At 42.3% G+C, this 18,649-nt stretch overlaps 1 protein-coding gene across 1 annotated transcript in view; it reads left to right on the top strand.

Annotated features, from left to right (window-relative positions):
• The window catches only part of LOC306932820 (ATP-dependent DNA/RNA helicase DHX36-like), a 39,980-nt gene extending 24,528 nt beyond the window's left edge, over nt 1-15,452 (top strand). Inside the window, exons 18-27 of the mRNA XM_079514758.1 lie at nt 5,625-5,742; nt 6,673-6,771; nt 7,395-7,568; nt 8,485-8,571; nt 8,672-8,755; nt 9,612-9,711; nt 11,263-11,353; nt 11,879-11,999; nt 14,089-14,241; nt 14,523-15,452. Of these exons, the coding sequence (XP_079370884.1) occupies nt 5,625-5,742; nt 6,673-6,771; nt 7,395-7,568; nt 8,485-8,571; nt 8,672-8,755; nt 9,612-9,711; nt 11,263-11,353; nt 11,879-11,999; nt 14,089-14,241; nt 14,523-14,765 (1,270 nt within the window). The 3' untranslated portion in view covers nt 14,766-15,452. The remainder of the gene's footprint in view (nt 1-5,624; nt 5,743-6,672; nt 6,772-7,394; nt 7,569-8,484; nt 8,572-8,671; nt 8,756-9,611; nt 9,712-11,262; nt 11,354-11,878; nt 12,000-14,088; nt 14,242-14,522) is intronic.
• The last annotated feature ends 3,197 nt before the right edge of the window (nt 15,453-18,649 follow it).

Genomic DNA, 18,649 nt, shown 5'->3' with positions numbered 1-18,649 from the left:
TGAATCAACAGCATACACCAACAGACCATTGCTCAGTGACATGTAGTCGCTTGACAACAGCAGTTGTGTTAAATACTCTGTTGAGTCCCTGTCTGTGTCAGGGATAGGTGTTGGTGTGTCCCCAGCAAGGAGCGCCATCATGTGGGCTAGGGCTGGGTCAGCCGCCTGTAATGACACTAGATCAAAGTCTCTTTTCACAGGGGCCGTCGTCCCATCAGGGGACCGTTGGTCCCGCTGCAGTAACGCAGGGATTTTGCCAATGACCGGAATGGTCAGGCTGGAATCATAGAAGTCAGTGCTTATCAACAAACCCAAGTCTGTTCCTTCGCACAAAGTGACGTCGGTATCCAGCCTGTCTGTAGACCTTCCTTCCACATCCAAAATGGGTGTGCCTTGGAAAGTCAGACTTTGCCGTAACTGGGCATCTCTCCCCCCTAAAGGAGGAGTCCCCGGTGGGGAATTAGTGCCCTGTAAGCAAGTTATTTCCAGCTGTGCCTCCACGAGGTCACTGTTGGTCTGTTGAAACTGGGTAAACTGCGCCTTGAGGTCGGCGATCTCTTGTTTAGCCCTATTCAACTTACTATCTGTGGTGGCTAGCTTGGTGACAATATCAGTCAAGCGAGCCTGTGTCTCTCGTAACTCAAGTTCATCAGTCAAGTCTTTTATCTGCTGCCGAGACCTGGCAATTGCCTCCACGTTAGCTTTGACTGCTAAGCAATCAAGCTCATGTAACCGGACTAAGTTTGCCAATACATGCCCAGTTAATTTCTCGCGTTCTGCCTCAGTGTAAAGTCTTGATTCAGCATGAGCACTAGCTAAAGTTTGGAGATTTGAAAGGACTGTGTCTGCATCTATTTGACCGACGTTAGGAATGTCAGAGTCTGTCAGACTAAGCATCTTTCTTATAGCTACGCAACAATCCATGTTCCCTGTTCGTGTAGCTGGCTCACAGCACAGTATGCTTCTAAGCCGCAACACTTCTGTCAACAGACAGCGGTAGGAAACAATGCAACAACCACGCTCCCTCGCTGCCTCTCAGGTAAAAACAGCACTGTGGTCCTCAATTTGGTTTGAGGACAATTGTGCACAAGTGAAAAGGCTATATCGTTTGTGTTATTATTCCTGCCCCTAACCCCCCTTTTTATTAACACCCTTAGTTCCTTTCGCAAGGAAGAAAGGGAGTAAATAAAAATTAAAAAGGGAATAAGCACAAAAAAAAATTGAATTAAAAATTTCAAACTGTAAATGTCCAAAATTAAAATAATTAATTAAACCCAATCAGTCAATTGCCTGATCAACCAAACCTCAAAGGTTTAATCAACCATACATCCAACCAAACGGAAATAACCAATTAAACCAGCAAGCTAATTGCCTGGTCGATCAAAACCTCAAAAGGTTGTTAGATCTACCACTCATCTAGCCAGAAGGTTATTTCGAGCCTTAAATTTTAAATGCCACCAAGGAATGACTGAATCTCTTGAAATTCACACCCCTAATGACAAAATGGTATTAATTAAGTAAACTCAACAATTTAATTGCCTGGTCAATTAAAACATCAACCACACACTTAAACAGAGCTTATTTTAAAAATCCCAGCGCCCAACGAGAGATCGGAATGAATCATTAAAAATAATTAAGTCAATCCCCACCTCAAAATTGGAACTGTAATCTTCAAAACAAACCCATTTGAGCATAACGGGCCAATGAATTGACTGAAATCCTGTAAGATTTTAAAACGATCAGTCAACCAAAGTCCACCTTAAAAATTTAAAGTCAAATGATAATGCCTGAAATAAGCTAGGGCAGGGGTGTGATTAAAACGAATAACAAAAGACCTGTATCCCTTAACAAAACAAGCTTGATTTTGCACAGAACAAAGGCTATGCAAATTTAAAGAATGCTCCAATTTTGTCCAAGGCACAGGCCGTAAATAGCAGAAACGTTTCACTTATGCACCACAAAATCAATTATCCACAACCGAATTTGCCTGAAATGAGCGTGAAAGAGGGTTTACGTGAGTTACCACAACACCACGCTACAAACACAAGCAAACAACGCCAAATGTCCCCACAGCAGTGAGGCAATTAATGAGCAACCAGTATATGCGAACTTAATGAGTGTACTTTGACACGCAAAATAAGTCCCCACCAAGTGCAAAGATTAAGAGGTGTTAATCTTCGTCAAGTAGCAAAAACACGACCATGCATGTGCCCTATTACAGCTCACACAGTGAAGCTAATGTTATGACACGTGTGACACCAGCGACGGCCACTAGATGGGGCGGCACGCCTTACTTGTATCACAACAACGTGTCAGTAGGCTGGACACCAAGTGTCACGGCCTGAGACCCCCACCTCTCAGGGCGGAGTTCAGATGGGGGAAATCAAGATGGCGATTTTGCAATCTGGCTGGAAGCAGCGTCCCACAAGCACAGCGGAAACGCCCCACGTCACCAATTTCCAAAATGGCGACCTCGCAAAGTCGCAAAACACAATGGCCAGAGTCCCCCGAACACCAGATGGTTTCACACTGTGTTTTTGACCAACGTCACACCAAGTAAAAGTGTAACGCTGCTTGAACCGTACGGGCCCCGTAAAAGCAATCAAGCCTCTTCAACGACCAGACAGTCCACTAGATTTATTTCACTCCTGATTTAATGACCGGACACCTCAAAAACAACGCACTATGGGGACACTTAAGTCTAAATTCATACTAAACCTTTCAAAATGGTTTTTCTGTAATCCCGTGAGCCGCTATGGGTTCTAGACAATTCCCAGTCTCCAAATTAGCAATAGGCATTACACAATGACACTATACGAATTAAATCGATTTAGCTAAATGGCAATAGATTCGTCGCAGAACGACCCACGAACAGCTTACGCTCGGAGCAATTGGCAACAGGGCGCTAGGAAATAAAATCTGTTAAAAACGATAGCCCTTGGTTTATTAATTTCGCTCCTTATATTAAACACCACAAGCCTCTGCAGAAAGCTGCGGATAAAATTGGGAGGGTAGTCGAACGTAATGTTCTAGGTTCCAGCCACGGTCACAGCGTGAGACGCGGATCAAACCATTTACTCTAAAAACAACTCTAAAAAAAACAACCTCGATTCCAATTACATGTACATTAATTTCTCTCACATCGAAGGGTCTCATATAACACAGTAAACCAGTTCCGTTCACGGGGCACCATTATGTAGGGATTATTAGGCAAGATTATGATGTCAATTAGCCAGAAATCAAATGCAACCCCGACTCGCCAGCGAATCGAATACACATTTAATTCCTATCTACTTGCATCTCATTAACGTCCAATTGAAGACGTGAGTCACTTAGCCTGTCAATATACACATAGTTTCCACTCGGAATGAAGCGCTTTGAAACTATGTACATACTGTGTATCTTATCATAAAAACGTCTATCTGAAGACGTGAGTTACGAATACCTGGTATGAATAAATACTGTGTTACAGTTTCCCCCCAATATAAAACAAATCAAATACACACAGACGGAATCAAAGAATAGTCCAGAGATTTGTTTAGATTGTACCAGCAAAATGAGATATTTATTATATCGAAATACTGTTACAAAATGCTTGCATCTGGTTGTGTGCAATCATTCATTCAAAAATAATACCACATAGCAAATGAACGAGCGCGTCAACAGGTATTTAGTGGAGACATGAGCTTCAGCTAAATAAACTGTTGTGCATTGAAAATATATATTTTGCCAGGCCGGTGTGAGTCCTACCCTTGATAACTCGCGCGGTGAAGCGGAGTTAGTCAATGGTAGTACACAATTAAATTCGATCTGGTCAAAATGATATTACAATTATAGCTTCGTTCTGTTTACAAGCACAATGCAAAGATAGTTTCAGGAAGAAGAAAGAGGAAAGAGGTTCTCGCGAGGAGGGGCTCTATGGTTGGCGTCACTTTTAAGATTTAAATGACAAAACTACGTCAAAAGGGTAGCTAATCCTATCATTAGTTCTGAACACTATTTTATATTAAAAGAATGTCGTTCTGGGAGCTCGACTGTCAAACACATCTTTGACCAACCTTTTCGATGATGGAACCTCAGCGGCGCTCGGAAACTGGATACCAGGGTTAAGTTGACAAAATTAGTTTCCAGCCTGCACGCGAGTGTAACTTTCCTCGTACTTGTTTAGTTAAAGTATAAAGTATAAAAAGTCGATCAAATCGTTTCATATGGAAACCCACAAGTGGTAAACGGGACTCGCTCTAAGTCCTGATGTGGTTTCCGTGGCGGTGCAGTTCTAAGAGCTCACCGGCTGAGGCAGCCGGCGTCTCGGGGAGAAGAAGCACCAAACTGAGCAACGTGTCTTGGGTGACACACGTTATATTGGAAAAAGGGTCTCAAACTAAATTAGGCGTTTTCCTTTGTCTAACTTCAAATCCAGTTTTAACCAGTTTTCGTTGGAGTCAACAGAATTGTTTATACAGCTTTTACGGCCCACAGGAAGAGGGGAAAGACGCTGTCCTGTGCACCTATCACTCTCTCTCCTTATCGCTGGCCTAATCGCTAAGGAATCTTCTCTTTCAGATGTGTGCGCACACACACACACACACACACACACACACACACACACACGTGCGCACCAACGCACACACATTTCCTCTCATTTGACGGACATGTTCACTCTGGTCTCAACGCAGTGGTTAGAACATAGGTAGAACAAAGAGGAGAAACAGTAATAATAACATTTGAGGACAGGTGTCCTACACATTCATTTATAGCGTTGCGTGGGTGTTTGCAGCACAGAATCGTTTAAGGCAGTGTGTATGCGTGTTGTAATCCAATTCCACGCAGGTCTGTTTGCGTGTTGATTTGTGAGTCTGTTTCTTGGTTGAACGGTTTCTTGCGTGCCAGCCGATCTGCTTAAGCACTTAAAAAGGCAAAAGGGGTCGCTGGGAGGTTGAGGCGTCCTGGTTGCTTAGTCAGTGTAAACATCAAACTGGTGTGTGTGTGGTGAACCAGTGATTTAGTGCCAAGAGGGATGTCACCCTCCCCCTGTTGGTTTTGGTCCTCTAAATTATACTCACTCAAGAGGAACCGGTTTGGGGGGGGGTGTTGCATTGGTTCAACTTGCATAATTGTCAATTACAAACCCTCCCAATGTCAGGCTACACAGGCATATGTGGCAAAGACACCACACACATCAATGTGACCGGCATGACGACACGCATCGCAGACTACCGCGGGGACCCCCTCGCCGAACTCCGCGTCAGTCTGTGGGGACCCCCTTCTCCGCGGACCCCCACGCAGACTATCGCGGACCCCCGATCAGACCTCCGGGGACCCCCCGTATCCGCGCTCCGTGGACCCCATTCCCTTCCTTTTTTAGGACTGAGACAACACCGCTGTGCAGACACGAGCCGTGTATGATAGACTGACTGATAGTCTAGATTTGTGACATTGAGGGGGCAGAAAACTGAGCGCTCGAGCGCTGTTCATGCTGCCTGGAGGAATACCAAACGACTCGCCCCTTTACCAACTCGCCCCCGCGAAGAGAGGGACAAGCTGGAGTTTGAAATAAAAAAAAATCAGCTGGTTATTATTCATAATGTATGAATTCTTGTTTATTTATTTGCCTGTAAACCCAGGGTGTGTCCAGGAAAGTGCTATCACCTATACAACAGTCTCAGGGCCAGCCTACTGGATTCCTATCAACTCCCAGAGATCATGCGGACACCACTGGAGGAGCTCTGCTTGCAGATCAAGGTGTGTGTGTGTGTGTGTGTGTGTGTGTGTGTGTGTGTGTGTGTGTGTGTGTGTGTGTGTGTGTGTGTGTGTGTGTGTGTGTGTGTGTGTGTGTGTGTGTGTGCGCGTCACACGTGCGTGCGTGCGTACATTAGCTTTCCTTTTAAGTAGTCACAGAATATTCATCTTCACTACGATCGCACTACGGAACGTTCATAATGAGAGTGCCATTTGCTCCGCTATCGTGAAAAAAGACCTGCTTGTAAATCCGTCCATGTAGCCCATGGAAAATGCAATGGCGGTTGCGGAAAAAGTGGAACAATCCAGAGAAGAGAAATATGAGGATCACATGGTTTTCTTTTTCCTCGCTTCGCTAAGAATTGCGAAGTGTAAAAAGCAAAAAAAAGCTAAAACTTGTTTATGGTCCTTGGCAGTGTATGAGTTTAATTGGCCAGACTGTGTCTCTGCAACTTTGTCCATGCTCAACTTTTTCTCTGTCAGACTCCTCCTAGTGCCGCACCAAGCAACAATGTCTTCTAATTACTGGCACTCATTAACTAAGGCCCAACCACAGTCCTGACAGCCATAATACAACAGTCAATATGTTAATTGGAGTAGGTCATGACATCATATACTCTAGAAAACGAGGAGATTGAATCATCTGACCTCATTTTTTACTGGCATTTCATTTATTAAAGAAACTACAATCATATGGTCAGTGGGCAACTGGGCATAATTATTTTAGAATTCATTACATATCTTGGTGGATAATTCAGCATCTTAATATAAGTGGACATTTTGGTGTACAGAAGTAGTATTGGACTCTCCTCATTCCGGCAGTGCCCATTAATAAAAATGTGCTTTCATGGACATTTGTCATTGGTAGAGTGGATCACCTGTCGTTCAATATCAAGGTGGTAGAGTTTGACTTTTTGTCGCTGTATCTTGCAGATCCTGAAGCTGGGGCCGATAGCAGAGTTCCTAAGCAAAGCGCTAGATCCTCCCACTGAAAAAGGCATCAATCTGGCCATCAAACACCTCATGGACCTGGTGAGTGAGAGAGGTTTTCAGCCCACACAGTACTCGGCTCATTTATCCAGTCATTTTACACTCGGCTATGAAATTCCTGGAAATATTTCAAATTAGAAAAAAAAAAAAACATTTTCCAGTCCTAGAAAAGTTTTGTAATTTATCAAGGGTCCTGGAAAAATTGTTAGTTATGAATTGTTCTTGGCTATTGGTTTTGTTAATAAAACCCTGTATAACATTACACAAAATGTGTAACATAAGCCGTTATTTGCCAAACGGCAGCGTGATTTCAACCTAATGTGTTGGGCAGTAATAACAGATCTACAAGGTAGCTCACAACATGCTGCATCGTGATCCTATACTCTAGGATAGGTGTTGTAGCAAAACATTTGGCACAACATTTTTATACATTCTATGCTTTATTGTTGCTACACTGCCTGTCTTTGGGCATTGCACAATGCACATGGGACATAGACTCATTATTGCGCTGAATGATTGTTATATAATATATAGGCTTGGAATTTGGGTTAAATATTCTGGAAAAGTTTTGGAAATTCATTGGTAAAAATGTGTGAGAACCCTGAGTGTATGTCTGACTTTCTGAGGATTTGGATTGTGTTTTGTGTGACACCCCTCTGTGGTAGAATGCCTTGGACCGCTCAGAGAACCTGACAGCACTGGGCTACCACCTGGCTCGTCTGCCTGTGGAGCCTCACATTGGCAAACTGATCCTGTTTGGAGCTCTTCTGGGCTGCCTTAACCCTGTCCTCACCATCGCTGCCTCACTGAGCTTCAAAGACCCTTTCTTCATACCTCTGGTATGAAGATCGCACAGAGATCACACAGAGAGACCTATTCACCTTTCATACTATTTCTGTTATGTATACAAAAAGAAAGAAAAAAAACAACAACATACATTTTCTTTTAACTGTCACTGAATCGGGGCTGCGCAATTATTCAAAAATCTTTCTTTTTACGTTTCACAGTTATGTATTCATAAAGAAGGATGGCGATTTATTCATCATAACTTATTTGCGTCGGCTGTTGCACTTTGCCCTCATCTCCTCACCATTAGAGAAGAACATTGTTTAAACCAATGCTATTATTAGACAGAGGATATGTCAGTGGCTTGAACATAGCAAAATTATGAAATAACATGTGGGATGTGCTCTCAGCGGGTATTCCTTGTAGACACCAAGCCTGCAGAATGGCTGCGCAACGTTGAAGCCGTCTCCCCTACTGGTCAAAACCTGGTACTGCAGGCGGGCTGGGCCCCGGATTAAATTTATGAATGAATTTGTGACGTAGACGTGACGCAAAGGTACCACAAGAACAGTGCGAGGGGTACTACGATAGGAGCCAACCAATCATATCAACGCTCGAGGGGTACTACGATAGGAGCCAACCAATCATATCAACACTCGAGGAGTCGAGGGGTACTACCCGGAAGACCTTGTCGTTTCGTTGTGGCTTCAAAACGCCACTGAGCAACTTCCATTGAAGTGAATAGCGGGGGGCGGGGCTATCGCTCCTCAATCCGTTCTCTAGATTATATTATAGCTACCAGACACACAATCCAGGGTATGTGATATTAGGCCCTGCAAGGTTATTACGTGCTATACTAACAGGTAGAATAGTCAACCAGCACAGTAATCTGTGTCCACGTGAATCAGATTGTTATCTTAAAATTGCAGACTTATACTCGTAATAATGATAATTTGCTTTTCTTCTCAGGGCAAGGAGAAGGTGGCAGACATGAAGAGGAAAATCCTGTCCAAAAATTCTAAGAGTGACCATCTAACAATTGTCAATGCCTTAAACGTAAAGCAGATTCCACATTTCTTAAAATGAATACATTTAATATGCTATGATATGAGCCAGCAAGTGATTCTATGTGAACTGATCATACATTATTGCTCAGGGCTGGGAGGAGGCTAAGCAGCGTGGAGGCAGGTATGAGAGGGACTTCTGCTGGGAAAACTTCCTGTCAGCCAATACACTCCAGGTGACACCATGAGTCCTGCTGCAGCATACTCCAACTGAACAAGATATATTTTCAGCTTCGGCAGGTCAATAAGAACAAAATGTCACAGGAACTTCGGCAGTGATTTGGCGACGTTTGTTTTGGCAATGCTTGCACTTGCAATATTTGAACACCTGCTAGCCAAACATTGTGTGTGATTGGTCACACTCAATGCGCGGCTCGTGATTTATATTGTTTAATTTCCGCAATCTGTCAGGAACACAACATGGACAGTTTCCATCAGTGGTTCTCAAACTCTCCCTAAATTGATATGTATTTGGCGGCAGACCCCCATCTGAAAAGGTTTTGTGCCAGGGACCCCCAGAAGAGAAGATCCTTGCTTGGGTTAGATAGTTTTCTCTGAACGACTCCAAACTTAATTTATGGAGAGAGAGGTATCACATACTTTGTCCACTGTGTCTGTCACCAGAAACCACAGAATCACAGAAATAGATTATGTCAAAGCACGTCTGAGGTTGTTGTAAACAAACTGCAAAGATTGTGCATGGTAAGATCACCATCCAGCAGTGTATATACCGTGGATCGGTCTAATAACATTCAGAAGCCAGAGCAGAGCCACACCAAGTATAAATCCACACCGATGTTGATTTTGTTTGCGATGCACTGCCCTAGCTGAAAAAACAAAAAAAACATTACCATAAGGCTGGCGATTGCCGTGCTCTACTTTGTAAAACTATGGACATATAACCACATAACTTACTGTATGAATGAATAGTGTGATTATATTAGGGACCCAACTAAGTCTCAAGTGTTGAGGAGATGCATACTGTGCATTGAGCCTCAGGCATTCATGGTTTTGACTTTGTTTCCCCTCTAGATGCTACACAATATGAAGGGTCAGTTTGCAGAACACCTCATGTCGGTGGGCTTCATCAGCAGCAGAGACCCAAAAGACCCCAAGTCCAACGTCAACTCAGGTAGACAAGGAAAAGAGGAGCTTTCTGGGTGCAGCCACATGTTCTTTGAAATAGCCGGTGTAAACAAAGGCCCTTAAAGGCCCTTAATAGATTCCTTAATAGATTCCTATGGGCTCTATTCTAGGCCCCCCTCCTGTTTTCGCTCTACATCAAATTTATGGCTAATTAAGACTATGACCATCTCCGGTGGCAGGGTGGCGCAGTCTGTAGCGCTGTCGCCTCACTGCTAGAAGGTCCCGGATTCAATTCCCGCCGGGGATGCTGTTGGCACTGAGTGCCGTGTTCTCTCCTCCGCATCATCAGCGCCCATTCCTCTATGTGGGGTTGGCGAAATGGCCTTTCTGTGTGGAGTTTGCATGTTCTCCCCGTGTCCCCTAGGGTAGGTACTAGGTACCCTCACAAAAAGCAGTAATCCTGGTCTCTATAATATATTGCCTCGCCCTGGTCAGCCTGATGGAGGGGAAAGGAACTGGTTGGAATAACATATTCCTTCCACACACTATGTCCTACCGGGAAAACACCCCCGTCAGCTCACTCCTCATGCACTGAAGGAAGTATTAGTTCAGTTCCGGGCTCTCCCCAGGTTGGCAGAGGGAGATTACAGTTTAGGCATTGGCACGGGGTGAAAGAATGTGTTACAAAAATTGTGGGATAAAAATGTAGCAAAATAATTGATCATTGACTCAAGTAAGGGTCATAATATACAGTGAGGTGAACATTTTTGAGACAGTAATGGCCGTGACATTATCCCCCTTATTACACGGCAGTTTACCTACAAGCTTTTGCTTCCATATCAACATAAACGGTCGGACAGAGCAGCGGTCTACTATTAACACCTCAATCGCACAGGACGAAGTTCACCGTCCTCTATTAGTAACACCCAGCGCCCAGGACAAGTTTGCCGATGTGAGGCTCCACAGGCAGACGAGCCAGGTGGTAGCCCAGTGCTGTCAGATTCTCTGAGCGGTCCAAGGCATTCTACCACAGAGGGGTGTCACACAAAACACAAGTTTATTGATATGAAAACCGATCGCATCGCTCCACAGCCTAGGAGTGCCTGTTGCACAATCCTCGATGTTGCACAACAGTGGGACGGCATGTTGCACAACAGTGGGACGTCATCGAAAATGTCCCCCCCCTGTTTAGCCGACGACAACGAAAATCTTAAAACGTTAATAACTCGCGATCTAAATCATCCTGTCCAATTCTAAGAAAATATCCTGTGCTGTCCAGTCGCTAGTCGCGTTAGATTTAATCATGCCTCCCGTTGTTGTTGATCGCCTTTTAGAGTGTTTTGGCTACATTTTGCTGCTCCAGCCACATCCGGTGTAACTTCCGGTCCGTCGGTAAAAGTGCTCCGTTGCTATAAATCAATTGTGCGCTATGATTTAATGGATTAAATAACCCTGGGCAATCGGAGTGTTAAGAAATCTGAATAATGCCTTGAATGATTGACCAATCGGAGCACTCATGCTCTGATTGATATGTGCACATGTTTTACCTGTGCACGTATCAATAAAATCTTCTTCCCTGCGTTCTCTCCTTTTTCAGAAAATGAGAAGTTGATCAAGGCAGTGATTGTGGCTGGTCTGTACCCTAAGGTGGCTATGATAAGACCACGGTACAGCAAGACAAGGCCAGGGTGAGTATGATGACAGACAGACAGGATATGAGAAGATGAAGTATTGATCTCTTGAAGGGGGAGAGGGCTCAAATGTGTCCAGGTAGTGGTGTGTGAAAGCCCTGAGGACTGTTAGAAATTATGCGTAAGAAAGGGGACCCTTTTGCACCCACAGATCAATGCAATGGTCACAGAACTCTCCCGCAGGCAGTTGTCATCAGCACAGTTGAATCTCTGCCTACAACTCGCACAGCAGGGCTGTCATGTTATTTTCAACTGAAAAACTTGACGCAGTGATCGAATATAAATTAGACCTTAAATTCATCTGCATTGCAGATGCCTTGTGTGGAATCCTCATTTAATTATCAACCACAGCACAGCAGCACTTGAAACCGGTCATTACAATTCGATGTGGAGTAGTCCTTGCAACACAGACGGAATTTTATCAGCAATCGCAATTCTGGCCAAAGGAAATGTCGACATTACATAATCTGTACAGTGTACACAACCGCACAAGAAGCGTAACATCTTAATTTCTTCCTTAAGGGTTAAGGTGTACACTCAGTCCGATGGGAAGGTGTGTATCCACCCCAAGTCTGTCAACGTGGAGGAGACTCAGTTTAACCATTCCTGGCTCGTCTACCACCTCAAGATGAGGACCAGCAGTGTAAGTGGAACACAGGAGGCACATTAATGGGACTCAAAGTGTGTGTGTGTGTGTGTGTGTGTGTGTGTGTGTGTGTGTGTGTGTGTGTGTGTGTGTGTGTGTGTGTGTGTGTGTGTGTGTGTGTGTGTGTGTGTGTGTGTGTGTGTGTGTGTGTGTGTGTGTGTGTGTGTGTGTGTGTGGTGGGCATAGATTCATTTTTATTAGATTAATCTCACTGCAATCCTGGAGTTAAGCTAGACTAAAATGGCTCATTTGAACTCTGCCGAAGGCATTCAAAATATGTGTGCGCTACCTAAATAATGACCAGAAGTAAGTCCTTGAGAACGGGTTTCTCAGGCCAGGTGGCCCATTAGACCAGGAGCCCTAATTACGGATATTAACAATACAACTAACCTATTAATACCTTATATTTCATATTGTGAGCTTGTAGAACTGTTCAGTGTTGCCAAGTCTAGTCATTATAAGCAACTTTGGACTTGTTTATCTGTAAAATTTCTTTAAAATATTGGTGGTCCTTGACATGAAAACGTTTGAGAACCACTCCTCTAAAACAACATTGGACAATGATGTTTGACAGTCAGGCTAGTCAGCACTATTATTTTAGACTTATTTTCGGATTTTCTGACTATCTGGCCTGTTAACATTTTCATAGACCTGGTTGCTTGTTTCTCGCTCACAGTCACTAAATGTTGCAACCCTGGTCAAAGCAATGTTTGTTGTGGTTCCGTGGCACAACAGCTAGCAGGAGGCAACCGCCTGCTGTCGTCTTGGATAACAGTAATTAGGGAAGTTTTATGTCCCAGAAATTATGGATATGTACTTATGGCTCCATCGCTGCCTCTTTCTTTTCTAGTAAGTAGAACTTTAACGTGTTGCTGTTTACCGTCCCTCTCACAGAGTGCACTCGATCCGTGCAGTGCTCCGCCTCCTCTCACACACACGCACGCACGCGCACACACACGCACACATCCCGCATCCTGGCCGCTATGTAGAGTTGCAGACCCAGCTCACAGACCCAACTTTGAGAATAGATTAACGGCGATATTATTTTAATCGCGCGATAAGAGTCTCGCGTTAACGGTGATAACGGCCCAGCAGTAGTGTGTGTGTATGTATATAATATTCGTTGCTGTCGGAGGAAACCGCATAACCTCATAACATTTTTCATTGTTGTTTCGGAAATATTGAACCAATGGAAAGTAGTAAAAAGTGCTTTGGACAAAACCTTAACTCCATTGGACCCTCAAAATGTCTGCTAAAGCAACTAACTCCACCACCTCTCCCCCTCTCATGGAAGTAATTGACAATATATAAAGTCACAACACCAACTTTGATGAGGCTGTATTGCTTTGTTTTTTAAAATATAAGGTTTTCTTTATTTCCTAAAAATAATATATTTCCTGAAAAATGAACATTTTGGAGTTATGAGGTTTCCTCCCGACAGCAGATATATATATATATATATATATAGTCAAGTGTGTGTGTCACTGAGTGGAAGCAAGCAATCGGTGAGTAAAGGTTGGCGATGATTCTGCACCAGCCTTAGACTGGATGAATATTTGATTAAAATGCTGCCTTTCAACTGCCTGCCTCTCAAAGGCTTTTGTACTTCAAAGCTCCCAGACACAAAAAAATAAAACACATACTGTAATCACTCTTCTGAAGTTCAATTCATATTTCATTGCATTTCGGAGTTGCCTGCCGAAAATAGCAGACCTTCGTACAAGCTCACAATGTGCCACATACTGTAGTAGATCTGCTGTTTTTGGCATGCGAACGATACACAGCGTCTGACATAAAACCGCTTCTAATTAGGCTTTCTGTTCAAGAAGAGTATGTTACTACAAAAGCAGGTGTTACATAAAGGTGCATATCTCCAGAATGGAAGATGGTAAAATAAAATAAAAATTAGAGTGGACAAGTTACGCTTTCTTTTGAGGTATGCTGTGTGATTCTCGCTATAAGAGAACATTTACTGTCGGCTTAGGAAAAGTTTGTTCGTCCAATGCTATCATGTAGCAGCGAGGGACATGCAGTTAATTAGAATGGTCAGCAATCACTGTGTTAACATCTGTCTTTGCATGCTCAGATCTTCCTGTATGACTGCACGGAGGTGTCCCCGTTTTCGCTGCTATTCTTCGGAGGAGACATCACCATCCAGAAAGATGGAGACGACGAGACCATCGCCGTTGACAAGTGGATCGTCTTCAGGTCCCCTGAGCGTATCGCTCACCTCGTCAAGGCAGGTCCTCACTACGCCCATGTACAAATGGTTGTTGTCGGGAAGAAAACTCTTATCTCCATATTTTAACTTCTTGTGTTTTTTTGCAAATGAATACTTCCTACAGCGTCACACAAAAGCATCAATAGTAGCAGATCTGCAAGCTCGAAACAAATTGCGAAGAGACACATTTTGAGCTGGTCGATCATATGAGGTTTCCTCAGAACAGTGTCAGGAGGACTCCTGATAATGTTCTTCCGCTGAAAATATTGTCTCTACATATCTTCTATTCCTTTCTACAGAGTCTGCGGAGAGAGCTGGATTCCCTGCTTGAAAACAAGGTCCGCAACCCTGCTCCTGTGGACTGGAACAACCGTCATTCCAAGGACACTGCCGTCATTACAGCAATCCTTGACCTCATCACCACCCAGGACAAGTCTACGGGCGCCAACCCCTCGGGGTACAGCAGGAAAGGCAAAAGTGGCCCTAGAGGACATCATTCGCACTTTGACGATGATAATGATGACGATGACGATGATAATTAGAAGGTTGTCTTCTCCTTTAGAAACATGTCAAAATGTAGAAATGTATCATCAGTCAGTTATAATTGATGTTTTTTATAGCCAGTTTGGCATTGTTATTGCGGCTGAGTTGCTTAAAGGTGAAATAGACAACATTCGCTACTAGTTGTAATTACAACACATCTATAAGGTAGTTGGCAACCTTCTAGTGCAGTGGCTGCCTAAAAGCATCTTTTTAGAGAGGACATTTACCATATTAACAGAAACAGAAGCACGCCATGGATAATGACACCTGTCAGCTTGTGCAGGTAAACAAAACAATTCTGGAAATGAGAGAATTTAACAAGGGAAGCAAAAGTTTTGTTCCACTGCTTTTTAAACGCTCTACAGATGTTTTCTTTTTGTATTCATTAAATATAACAATGTTATCTACATAACCTTTAAGTTTAACCTGCTCCTCAATTTCCACCACACGGTCTGTTGAATGCCAGATGTCTTCACCTTTATTGTTGTTCTTTGTTCTTTCCAAGTGGTAGGAAACCCAGTGGTACAATAGATGTGTTCCTATCAACTTATTTGTAAAAAGAATCTATACTGTATATGCTTTTGTTTGCTTTTGTTCCCAGCAATGTATACGGGATGGTCTGAGCAATAAAGAACACAATGGCTTGCCTACAGCTACTGTAACAATGTGTTCCCTGGTGCAACCTATATGTCGTTATACCTTTCAATCTCATTAGTTGTTGCTATACATGTAGCAATATTATTTAAAAAAATATATTTGAATAAGAATTTGAAGATTTTCTGAAACATTAGGTTAGCTTTTAGAAGGCATATGACGTGATGAATATATGTACCATTGCCAGGGTATAATTGGTTATCGATGGTGACGTAACAATGACATGTTTCAGTGTCGGGTGGACTAAAGGTAATGCCCCTATGTATACATGTACAGTATGTAATCTGACACCACTGCCATAACAGGCATAAGTAGTCATTACCATACTTCAAAATATTACTTTTTTTCCTCCAAAAGCAAGGTACGTAGCAAATAGCTAAACCTAATAATTTAATATTGCAAACGTTCTTTCACAGAGGCTGAGATTTGAACGTTTGTAGCGGTCTACAGTACTTGCACACTCTGCTTGCGCACTAGTAGACCATTTATGGCCTACTTGTGTGCAACAAGCAAGTAGGCACTCGACAGAGTGCAGTTCTAGTTTTAGAAATATAGTGCTTTCAAATTTGCGAAATGTACAATGGGGCTCAATTGCAGAGATTGGCATGTCAAAAAGTCACTTTCACCTAGAAACTCCATTCACACTTTTTATAATTCAGCTTACTGTGGGCAAACATGCTGGAACTTTTGACTGTTTTGTAGTTTCTGAGTTATTTAACTTAAATATGAAATGCATTCTCAATGGCAATAGCACAAACTTTGGCATGCTACTAGTCCTACATACTTACACTATAGAAACCCCATTCAAACCTATTTAGGTTCATCTTACAGTGGACATGTTTGCCTGAAAATAAATCTTTGAAATGTTTCATAGTTTTAGAAATATAGTGCTTTCAAATTTGAGAAATTCACAATGGGGCTCAATGGCAGATATTGGCACATCAAAAAATCACTTTCACCTAGAAACTCCATTCACACTTTTTATAATTCAGCTTTCTGTGGAGACCCATGCTGGAACTTTTTACTTTGAAATGTTTTGTAGTTTCTGAGTTATTTAACTTAAACGCCCAATGCATTCCCATGGCAATAGCACAAACTTTGGCATGCTACTAGTCCTACATACTTACACCTAGAAACCCCATTCAAACCTATTTAGGTTCATCTTACGGTCGACATGTTTGCCTGAAAAGGAATCTTTGAAATGTTTCATCGTTTTAGAAATATAGTGCTTTCAAATTTGAGACATATACAATGGGGCTCAATGGCAGATATTGGCACGTCAAAAAAGCACTTTCACCTAGAAACTCCATTCACACTTTTTATAATTCAGCTTTCTGTGGAGACACATGCTGGAACTTTTTACTTTGAAATGTTTTGTAGTTTCTGAGTTATTTAACTTAAACGCCCAATGCATTCCCAATGGCAATAGCACAAACTTTGGCATGCTACTAGTCCTACATACTTACACCTAGAAACCCCATTCAAACCTATTTAGGTTCATCTTACGGTGGACATGTTTGCCTGAAAATAAATCTTTGAACTGTTTCATAGTTTTAGAAATATAGTGCTTTCAAATTTGAGAAATTCACAATGGGGCTCAATGGCAGATATTGGCACATCAAAAAATCACTTTTACCTAGAAACTCCATTCACACTTTTTATAATTCAGCTTTCTGTGGAGACACATGCTGGAACTTTTTACTTTGAAATGTTTTGTAGTTTCTGAGTTATTTAACTTAAACGCCCAATGCATTCCCATGGCAATAGCACAAACTTTGGCATGCTACTAGTCCTACATACTTACACCTAGAAACCCCATTCAAACCTATTTAGGTTCATCTTACGGTCGACATGTTTGCCTGAAAAGGAATCTTTGAAATGTTTCATCGTTTTAGAAATATAGTGCTTTCAAATTTGAGACATTTACAATGGGGCTCAATGGCAGATATTGGCACGTCAAAAAAGCACTTTCACCTAGAAACTCCATTCACACTTTTTATAATTCAGCTTTCTGTGGAGACACATGCTGGAACTTTTTACTTTGAAATGTTTTGTAGTTTCTGAGTTATTTAACTTAAACGCCCAATGCATTCCCAATGGCAATAGCACAAACTTTGGCATGCTACTAGTCCTACATACTTACACCTAGAAACCCCATTCAAACCTATTTAGATTCATCTTACGGTCGACATGTTTGCCTGAAAAGGAATCTTTGAAATGTTTCATCGTTTTAGAAATATAGTGCTTTCAAATTTGAGACATTTACAATGGGGCTCAATGGCAGATATTGGCACGTCAAAAAAGCACTTTCACCTAGAAACTCCATTCACACTTTATAATTCAGCTTTCTGTGGAGACACATGCTGGAACTTTTTACTTTGAAATGTTTTGTAGTTTCTGAGTTATTTAAGTTAAACGCCCAATGCATTCCCAATGGCAATAGCACAAACTTTGGCATGCTACTAGTCCTACATACTTACACCTAGAAACCCCATTCAAACCTATTTAGGTTCATCTTACGGTCGACATGTTTGCCTGAAAAGGAATCTTTGAAATGTTTCATCGTTTTAGAAATATAGTGCTTTCAAATTTGAGACATTTACAATGGGGCTCAATGGCAGATATTGGCACGTCAAAAAAGCACTTTCACCTAGAAACTCCATTCACACTTTTTATAATTCAGCTTTCTGTGGAGACACATGCTGGAACTTTTTACTTTGAAATGTTTTGTAGTTTCTGAGTTATTTAACTTAAACGCCCAATGCATTCCCAATGGCAATAGCACAAACTTTGGCATGCTACTAGTCCTACATACTTACACCTAGAAACCCCATTCAAACCTATTTAGGTTCATCTTACGGTCGACATCTTTGCCTGAAAAGGAATCTTTGAAATGTTTCATCGTTTTAGAAATATAGTGCTTTCAAATTTGAGACATTTACAATGGGGCTCAATGGCAGATATTGGCACGTCAAAAAAGCACTTTCACCTAGAAACTCCATTCACACTTTTTATAATTCAGCTTTCTGTGGAGACACATGCTGGAACTTTTTACTTTGAAATGTTTTGTAGTTTCTGAGTTATTTAACTTAAACGCCCAATGCATTCCCAATGGCAATAGCACAAACTTTGGCATGCTACTAGTCCTACATACTTACACCTAGAAACCCCATTCAAACCTATTTAGATTCATCTTACGGTCGACATGTTTGCCTGAAAAGGAATCTTT

The sequence above is a fragment of the Electrona antarctica genome, assembly GCF_951216825.1.
Source record: "Electrona antarctica genome assembly, chromosome: 11".
NCBI lineage: Eukaryota > Metazoa > Chordata > Actinopteri > Myctophiformes > Myctophidae > Electrona > Electrona antarctica.
The sequence above is the reverse complement of the archived record's forward strand: the minus strand, read 5'-3'. Positions and strand labels throughout refer to the sequence as shown.